Genomic DNA, 10435 nt, shown 5'->3' on the forward strand with positions numbered 1-10435 from the left:
CAGAGACAGGGAGAGATGGAGAGAGAGACAGGGAGAGATCGAGAGTGGGCGAGGGATCTCTCTCTGAGAGACAGAGAGAGAGATGGAGAAACAGAGAGGGATAGGCAGAAAGAGTGATAAAGAGAGAGTGGCAGAGAGAAAGAGAGAGAGAGAGAGAGAGGGAGAGGGAGATAAAGAGAGAGAGTGACAGGGACAGAAAGAGAGAGAGGGAGGGAAAAAGGGAGAGAGGGAAAGAGAGAGAGAGACATATAATTGGATGAGAGTCCCTCTAGCAAAGGTTATTGAATGGGTCTGTCTCGGCTTTCCCTCAACCCGTCGGAGCTGAGAGCCACCGAGCTGCAAATCAAGTTGAGTTTCTTACCTCCGAATGTTGAGGAGGAAATTAAACTTTACTGGGGAAAAGGGATTGGAAGCGGTAATCTCGTTGACCCAGCGCCAAACGCGACGTCTTAACTCAACACACCCGACACCTCGCCTCCTCAGCTGGCCAGGAACAGCTGGAGGGAGCCAGCTGTGGAGGAGACGGCTGGCTGGTTGTTGAGAGCACATCGGATTGTCCGTAGGGGTTCAGAGAACACACGGACACAATCAGTCTGGCACCCTCGGAATAACCTCTTTTAAATCAGCTTTTTTATCCTACGGCACACCCAGACTTAGCTTTCTCTGCTTTGCCATTGTTTTGGTTCTTCTTACGCCATCAGGCGTGCAGGCATGTGATTCGTCTAGTGTCTTCATTCGGTCTCGTCTCTCCCCTCAAATGACACCATGGCTCTGTTGACGCATGTGCAACCAAGTGGCTGAGCCCAGGCTGCACGCAAGAGCGTAGAAACATAAAGCTAGAACAGCAACACGACCGGACGGCAGGCGTCGACCTCCTCTCCAAACAGTCCAGTGTTAGCTCAGCCGCTAACGCTAACGCTAGCGCTGGTGGAAGGAGGCGGGGACCCGGGTTCGAGGTCTGTTGGAGGCCGGGCATCGTGGGGAAGCCCGGAGAGTTCCGGCCCCACTTTGTCTGCATGCATGTGAGTGTGCGTGAGTGTGTGTCTGCCTGTATGTGAGCGTGTGCATTTGCGTGTGTGCGTGTGCGTGTGTAAGTGTGCGTGTGCGAGTGCGCGCGTGTGTGTGTGTGTGTGTGTGCGTGTGTGTCTGTGTGTGTTATGGCGCAGCATAGATTTAGGCATGGTTCCACCTATGCGCTTCGTCACCTTGTGCTTTGTCGATAAAGGTTTGTGTTTTCACTGAGTGACGCTGTCTGGGTCGCAGGGAGGGCCAGATGTCCCCAGAGCAGTGGCAGAGGACCTACGGCCGTTGCTCGGGCAACGAGGTCTACCACATCAGCCTGGCCGACAGCAAGTTCTTCGGAGAGTACGACGGGAAGAGCTTCACCTACGCGGCCTTCCACGCCCACAAGAAGTCAGTAGTCGCGGAAGCGCGTGTGTGTGTGCGTGTGTGTGCGTGTGCTTGTGTGCATGTGTGTGTGTTTGTGTGTGCATGTGTGCGCGTGCACTTGTGTGCGTGTGCGTTTGTGGGTGTGTTTGTCTTTTATGTACGCATGAGTGTGTGTGTTTGTTTGTGTGCGTCTGTTTATGCGATTGTGCGCGTACGTCCGTGCGTGCGTTGAACTCATTGTTGCCGATGCATCAAAGAGGTTCCCTCAGTGTTATCTATCCGCCGAATCAGCAGGACGAACAGAGTGCGGGGGAGCCATGGGAGGATTAAGGTTATTCATTCGCTGCTGTCCTTCAAATCCACACCGTGCCAACACACACAGAATAGCGTACAGCCTCGCCAAGCAGAATGCCGCGCATACATAGAGGGCACTGAGCTTGTCAAACATCTTAAATCACGTTCTTATTCTAAGTGTTTTTCCGGGGGTTTAGTCTTGAGGAGGACCGTCTGCTTCGCCGCTCTGATGGATGGTTTCATTATAAGTAAGCTGGGGGGGGGGGATCATAGTCATCACCTCCGCTAGTAACCCCCCGCCCGGATGGACCGCCCCGCAGGTACGGCGTGTGTCTGATCGGCGTGAAGCGCGAGGACAACAAGAGCATCCTGCTGAACCCGGGCCCGCGCCACATCATGGCCGCCGCCGACACCTGCTACTACATCAACATCACCAAGGAGGAGAACTCGGCCTTCAACTTCAAGGAGGAGGAGAAGCACAACAAGGGCATGTCCGTCTCCGGCCTGTACGACGCGCCCTCCAGGGGGCTGCCCGTGCACAGCATCATCGCAAGCATGGGTGAGAGAGGCGGGGGAGAGAGAGAGAGGGAGAGGGGGAGGATGAGGGGGGAGAGAGGCGGGAGAGAGAGAGAGAGGGAGAGGGGGAGGATGAGGGGGGAGAGAGGCGGGAGAGGGAGAGGGGGAGGATGAGGGGGGAGAGAGGTGGGGGAGAGAGAGGGAGAGGGGGAGGATGAGGGGGGAGAGAGAGGGAGAGGAGGAGGATGAGGGGGGAGAGAGGCGGGGGAGAGATAGGGAGAGGGGGAGGATGAGGGGGGAGAGAGGCGGGGGAGAGAGAGGGAGAGGATGAGGGGGGGGAGAGGCGGGGGAGAGAGAGGGGGAGGATGAGGGGGGAGAGAGGCGGGGGAGAGAGAGGGAGAGGATGAGGGGGGGGAGAGGCGGGGGAGAGAGAGGGGGAGGATGAGGGGGGAGAGAGGCGGGGGAGAGAGAGGAGAGGGAGAGGGGGAGGATGAGGGGGGAGAGAGGCGGGGGAGAGAGAGAGAGGGAGAGAGAGAGAGAGAGGGAGAGGGGGAGGATGAGGGGGAGAGAGGCGGGGGAGAGAGAGGGAGAGGGGGAGGATGAGGGGGAGAGAGGCGGGGGAGAGAGAGGCAGAGTGGGACGATGAGGGGGGAGAGAGGCGGGGGAGAGGAGAGGGGGAGGATGAGGGGGGAGAGAGGCGGGGGAGAGAGAGGGAGAGGAGAGGGGGAGGATGAGGGGGGAGAGAGGCGGGGGAGAGAGAGAGAGGGAGAGAGAGAGAGAGGGAGAGGGGGAGGATGAGGGGGAGAGAGGCGGGGGAGAGAGAGGCAGAGTGGGACGATGAGGGGGGAGAGAGGCGGGGGAGAGGAGAGGGGGAGGATGAGGGGGGAGAGAGGCGGGGGAGAGAGAGGGAGAGGAGAGGGGGAGGATGAGGGGGGAGAGAGGCGGGGGAGAGAGAGAGGGAGAGGAGGGGATGAGGGTGAGAAGGGGAGGAGGGTGAGGGGTGAGGTTAGGGGGAGTGTTGGGGGGGAGGAAGAGAAGGGAGGCTGAGAGTGAAGGGGGAGGGAGAGAGGGGTGATGGAGGGGGAGAGAGGATTGGGAGGGGGAGAGAGGGGAGGGAGGGAAGGGGGAGAGAGGGGAGGCAGAGAGAAGGGAGGTTGAGAGAAGGGGGACAGAGGGGAGAAGGAGAGATTGATGGGGGAGGGAGAGAGAGGGAAGGGAGAGCGAGGAGGAGGCTGAGAGAAGGTTGGAGAGAGTGATAGAGAGGGATGGAGAGAGTGATAGAGAGGGATGGAGAGTGATAGAGGGATGGAGAGAGTGATAGAGAGGGATGGAGAGAGTGATAGAGAGGGATGGAGAGAGTGATAGAGAGGGATGGAGAGAGTGATAGAGAAGGTTGGAGAGAGTGATAGAGAGATGGAGGCGCAGAGAGGTGTTTAGAGAACGATGGGTGAACAAAGACAATCTGTACGTCTTTGTTGACCTTCATCAAATATCTGCAGAGCTCGCTCAAGCTCAGTGTGAGCACTAGCAGATCTTGTTTTGTGGCTGTTGGGCTGTTGTACATGTGCTTCTGCAGACTGATACAGACAGGGAGAGGCCTTCTCTGTGTTGCTCATGCTCTGTCATTAACGTGCTTCATGTGTTTCATGCTTTGTCTTTCTCGCGCTTTGTCTTTCCGTGGCTGGCTGACATCGTTGTGTTGTGAATTTCTTTGCCGTTTGAAAGTTGATCAGGCAACCGCTTATGGTGAGTTGTGACGAGGCGCTTCCTGCATGACGCTAACTGTTACGTACATGTCCAGTGATTTACATTCCACATGTAAAACTGTTTCAGCTCTTTCATGGCATCGTGCCTGCTGCTTGATAACTCAAATGTAATGTCATTGATTTTTCAAATGGCGACGGACAATGTGACCACTTCATTGATCCCAGCCAGGCGATTCCTGCTCTGCCGCTCGATCCGACCGTATCGATCACCCCGGAGGAACAATACGTCTCCCCAAACACGCCATAAAACAGCAAACCGCAGAAGAAAACAGCCAACCGCGTACATAAATGCAATCTGCCCTTTAACACTCATCGTGTTTTCGTCGATCAACATAGTGGCCACACAAAAAAAACGGATTCAATTAAATTCAAAACAACCACAAGGACAAGAAGGGTGGGTTCTTTGTTTCCCTGGTACTTTAAAGACAACCTAACACAACAGAGCAAGACAACACAAAACTCAACACAGGCACAACAAACATAACTATATATAGAGCAGTGCAGTAGGGAACGACCTGGGAGGAAAACAGTGTGACGAGGTAAATGGACTGCATTCATATCGCACTTTTCTAACCAGTGGCCACTCAAAGTGCTTAAGAATACTGCCTAACATTCACCCATTCATGCACACATTCACACACCGACGGCGGTGTCAACCACGCAAGGCGACAGCAAGCTCGTCAGGAGCAGATACGGTGAGCTGTCTTGCTCAGGGACACCTCGACACTCGATTTAGGAGGAGCCGGGGATCGGACTAGCAACCTTCCGGTTTCAGCCAAATGCCGCCCTACATCAAAGACTACGTAACACAACAGTGGGAGACAAAACATAACTACACACACACAGACAGCAACTTTAACCATATATAACTATAATAGTGCAGCAGGGAATGGAATGACCTGGAAGGGAGACGAAGGTTTCACGAGGTGAGCGACGGTACGGCCGGGGGAGAGACAGCAGAGGACTCCGTCCTAAATCTCAACGATAGCGGTACATAAACAACATTGACATCACGACCTCATGGTTCCAGGAACAGTGGCCATCGATCTGCAGAACCCTGACCCCCCCGAAGACACCAGCAAGCTGGTGCCCCCCACGGAGAACGGTGGTGGGGGGGGCAGCCGACGGCCCAGCATAGCCCCCGTGCTGGAGATCGCAGACTCCTCCGCCGTCCTGCCCTGCGACATGCTCAGCGACCAGCTGGAGGACGAGACCAACCAATCGGACGAGGAGGGCTCCGTGGGCTCGGAGTGAGTAGCCAATGGCAGGCCACGGATAGGGGGGGAAGAAGGAGGGGCTTAGGGGTTGATTCACGCATATTTAAATATGGATATAGATAGAGAGAGAGAGAGAGTACGAGAGGGAGAGAAAGAGAGAGAGAAACAGACAGAGAGTGAACGAGAGAGAGCATGAGAGAGAGAGAGAGAAAGAGAGAGAGAGAGTATGAGAGAGAGAGACAGATAGACAGAGGGAGAGAGAGAATATGTGAGAGAGAGAGTATGAGAGAGAGGGTGGCAGAAGCAAAATCTTGCATTAGCTCGAAACATGTTGCTGTTTTTTCCTCCAGTCACCATTATCGTTATGGGCGTCCTACCTGGAATGAAGCTCAGTGTGGGAATTGATCTGCAGCAATCAGCTGCGATGCGACACCACCATTCCCATCGTGGCTGTGTCTGGGCTATAAACACTGTTGGCTAGCGGCTGGTAAAACAGAAAAGATCTGACGGAGAACTCCAGCTGAGCACCACACCACATCGCTCCTCAGGCTAGCACCCTGCGAACGCCTGATTATTCTGGGGGAGGTTGTTCCGGGACATGGCGCTCCATTTAGAGAGCGCCGCTGTCGTCATAGCGACGTTGTCCGCGGCTGCTGGTCCTGATGCGAGTGGCCGGGAGGACGGGAGGGGGGGGGGGGGGTGGATGGGTCTGAGTGCTCTTTAATGCGGTGCCTGATGATTTAATGCAGTGGGCGCGTGATGAATGAGGTCCTGGGCGAGAGGTCAGCGCCGCGGAAGGCTAACCTTCCTTAAGTGTGCCCCCTTAGGGTGCAGGGTTAATGTCAGCCCTTTTGTTGTCCATCACTGGCCTGGCAGCCTGGAGCCCCGCAGCAGCTGAAGCTCTTTTTGATTCCTTTTTACGGTTTAATAACCATGGAGGCTAGACTGGGTCAGACTGGGAAACATGGTGAATAGTAACCATGGAGGCTAGACTGGGACAGACTGGGACGGACCGGACTACATGATGTATACCCACGTAGGCCGGTCTCTCCCAGGCGGTGGTCAGTAAGAACACTGCAACTGGTCCATGGGGTATTGGTTTTAAATTTAGATAAATTCACAATTATGGCTTCATGTTAGTGCAAATGTCGATGACTCCCAGTTCAAAGTGGCCCGTTGTGTGTCTTGAGTTGTAACCGCCTTACCAACACTCACTGCACACCTTGGTTTATCTAGTTATGACCGTTTGGGTATGAGGTGGTCGGCGAAACGTCTTTATAAAACTCCAGTGGTCTTTAGTCAGCGGCTGGAACCACTGCTGCATGATACTATTAACTCCCAGCTTGTAACTCAGTCTCTCCCTTATTCTAACGTGCTCAACCGACCCCTTAAGGCTTAAGCATGTTATCTCAGGATTGAGTCAGGGCTATCTAGTGATGTGGGTGTGGATAATAAAGTACATAATTCTGACCTTATTACATTTTGTATATTAGTTTATCTCTACACTGCCGAGATGATGAGAGAGCAGAGTTTGCGGTCTGTAAATCAGAGGAAACGCTGTGAGTTTGGCGTTGTAACGTGTTAGCAAACAGTGCCACCATGTGGCGGAAAAGTGATATTCATGTTCAAGTGCATTTAAGGTGACAGCGTTGTAGTTGGTTGAACAAAATAGTTTGTTATCAAGTGTGTACTTCGGCTAGAATGCATTTACAACAATGGAGATACATGTATTCACCTAACCCATGAATTTCGGGTGCCTCTTGTGTATTTTGATCTAGCTTTGTGAAGGGCTACCCCCCCAACTCCCCGTACATTGGCAGCTCCCCCACCCTGTGCCACCTGCTGCCCCAGAAGGCCTCGTTCTGCTGCCTGCGTCTGGACAGGGTGAGACCAGGGGGCAGAACACACAGCATCACACCACACAGCATCACACCACACAGCGTCACACCACACAGCATCACACCACACAGCATCACACCACACAGCGTCACACCACACAGCGTCACACCACACAGCGTCACACCACACAGCATCACACCACACAGCATCACACCACACAGCATCACACCTTACAGCATCACACCTTACAGCATCAGACCTTACAGCATCACACCTTACAGCATCACACCTTACAGCATCACACCTTACAGCATCACACCTTACAGCATCACACCTTACAGCATCACACCTTACAGCATCACACCACACAGCATCACACCACACAGCATCACACCACACAGCATCACACCACACAGCATCACACCACACAGCATCACACCACACAGCATCACACCACACAGCATCACACCACACAGCATCACACCACACAGCATCACACCACACAGCATCACACCACACAGCATCACACCTTACAGCATCACACCACACAGCATCACACCTTACAGCATCACACCACACAGCATCACACCTTACAGCATCACACCTTACAGCATCACACCTTACAGCATCACACCACACAGCATCACACCACACAGCATCACACCTTACAGCATCACACCTTACAGCATCACACCACACAGCATCACACCTTACAGCATCACACCTTACAGCATCACACCACACAGCATCACACCTTACAGCATCACACCTTACAGCATCACACCACACAGCATCACACCTTACAGCATCACACCTTACAGCATCACACCACACAGCATCACACCTTACAGCATCACACCTTACAGCATCACACCACACAGCATCATACCACACAGCATCACACCACACAGCATCACACCTTACAGCATCACACCTCACAGCATCACACCACACAGCATCACACCTTACAGCATCACACCACACAGCATCACACCTTACAGCATCACACCTTACAGCATCACACCTTACAGCATCACACCACACAGCATCACACCTTACAGCATCACATCTTACAGCATCACACCTTACAGCATCACACCTTACAGCATCACACCACACAGCATCACACCACACAGCATCACACCTTACAGCATCACATCTTACAGCATCACAACTTGCAGCATCACACCTTACAGCATCACACCTTACAGCATCACACCACACAGCATCACACCACACAGCATCACACCTTACAGCATCACACCACACAGCATCACACCACACAGCATCACACCACACAGCATCACACCTTACAGCATCACACCTTACAGCATCACACCACACAGCATCACACCACACAGCATCACACCTTACAGCATCACACCACACAGCATCACACCTTACAGCATCACACCTTACAGCATGGTCCATCATAATAACAGGTCATTGTATTGTTCTATATTTATATGATTTAGAACTGATCATTTGAACTAATTTAAATACTTTCCGAAGGTTTTTCTTTTACCCAAAGATGAGGGCTTGTGTAATGCTATACAACTTAAAGGCTTATTTAAACATGATTCATGTCTGTCTGTCTGTCTGTCTGTCTGTCTGTCTGTCTGCCTCTCTGTCTGGCTGTCTCTCCGTCTGCCTGCCTTTCTGTCCGTCTGCCTTTCTCCCTGTCTGCCTGCCTGTCTGCCTGTCTGTCTGTCTGCCTGCCTGCCTGCCTGCCTGCCTGCCTGCCTGCCTGTCTGTCCCCCAGGGCTGTACTCACAGCAGCTTCGAGGACGCCAAGGCCTACGGCTTCAAGAACAAGCTGATCATCGTGTCGGCGGAGACGGCGGGCAACGGCCTGTACAACTTCATCGTCCCCCTGAGGGCGTACTACCGGCCGCGCAAGGAGCTCAACCCCATCGTACTGCTGCTGGACTACCCGTAAGGCTGCTGCTCCACCCGGCATCAGCCTCCTCCACCTGGCATACACCTCGTCCTCCACCCAACATCCACCTCCTCCTCCACCCAACATCCACCTCCTCCTCCACCCAACATCCACCTCCTGCTCCACCCAACATACACCTCCTGCTCCACCCAACATCCACCTCCTCCTCCACCCAACATCCACCTCCTCCTCCACCCAACATCCACCTCCTGCTCCACCCAACATACACCTCCTGCTCCACCCAACATACACCTCCTCCTCCACCCAAAATACACCTCCTCCTCCACCCAAAATACACCTCCTCCTCCACCCAAAATAAACCTCCTCCTCCACCCAAAATACACCTCCTCCTCCACCTGGCATACACCTCCTCCTCCACCTGGCATACACCTCCTGTTCCACCGATCTCCTGCTCCCCCCAACCTCCTCCTCCACCCGGAATCCAACTCCTCCTCCACCCAACCTCAATTTCCTGCTCCACCCAACCTCCTCCTTGCCTATGTGTGTGTGTGTGTGCCTGTGTGTGTGTGTGTGTGCCTGTGTGTGTGTGTGTGTGTGTGCCTGTGTGTGCGTGTGTGTCTATTTGTCTGTCTGTCTGTCTGTCTGTCTGTCTGTCTGTCTGTCTGTCCATCTAGCTGTGTTTGTGTGTGTGTGTGTGTGTGTGCGTGTCTGTGTGTCTGTGTGTGTGTGTCTGTGTGTCTGTGTGTCTGTGTGTGAGTGTGTGTAACCAGAACAGAGAGCATTGACCAGTAGCTCACCCCGCTCCCTGCGCCTCATAAATGTGTAGTAACTCTGCAGGAAGGCATCAGATAAATAATACAGGAAACCCAGAATACCACCCTGAGAGACAGCCTACTGGGTCACTCTAGCACACACTCTCTCTCTCTCTCTATGCCTCTCTCGCTCTCTCTTTCTGTCTCTCTCTCTGTCTCTCTCTCCAACCCCCCCCTTCTTTCTCTCTCTCTTTCCATCTCTCTCTCTTTTTCTCTCTCTCTCTCTCTCTCTCTCTCTCTCTCTCTCTCTCTCTCTCTCTCTCTCTCTCTCTCTCTCTCTCTCTCTCTCTCTCTCTCTCTCTCTCTCTCTCTCTCTCTGTGTCTCTGTCTCTCTCTCTGTCTCTCTCTCTCTCTGTCTCTTTTTCCGTCTCTCTCTTTCTCTCTCTCATTCCATCTCTCTCTCTCTGTTTCCATAGCAACCGTTCATAATCCTCCCTTCACCTGAGTACAGCTGCATCTCATCGTGTTATGAAACAGTTTCATAACAAGGACTTTTCACTTAATTCCTATGAGATGTTGCCTTAAGAGCAACATTATCATTATTATTATTATTATCATGATTTATTACTATTAACATGATGTGTTATTACTATTATCATGATGCATTCATAATATTATCATGATGTAATATAATTATTATCATGATGTACTATTATAATTATCATGATGTATTATCATTATTAACCAGATAAGTGGCCCGAT

The 10435-nt window shown here is 52.8% G+C and overlaps 1 protein-coding gene across 1 annotated transcript in view; it reads left to right on the forward strand.

Moving 5' to 3' along the window:
* Positions 1-8960, forward strand: part of LOC307085492 (potassium channel subfamily T member 1-like) — a gene marked incomplete at both ends in the record, with an annotated part of 48551 nt that extends 39591 nt beyond the window's left edge. The window contains 5 exons of the mRNA XM_079750308.1: positions 1264-1413; positions 2004-2242; positions 4996-5215; positions 6961-7066; positions 8784-8960. Coding sequence (XP_079606434.1) covers positions 1264-1413; positions 2004-2242; positions 4996-5215; positions 6961-7066; positions 8784-8960 — 892 coding nt within the window. The remainder of the gene's footprint in view (positions 1-1263; positions 1414-2003; positions 2243-4995; positions 5216-6960; positions 7067-8783) is intronic.
* Positions 8961-10435: the final 1475 nt, after the last annotated feature.

This window comes from Pollachius pollachius (genome assembly GCF_949987615.1).
Source record: "Pollachius pollachius genome assembly, chromosome: 1".
NCBI lineage: Eukaryota > Metazoa > Chordata > Actinopteri > Gadiformes > Gadidae > Pollachius > Pollachius pollachius.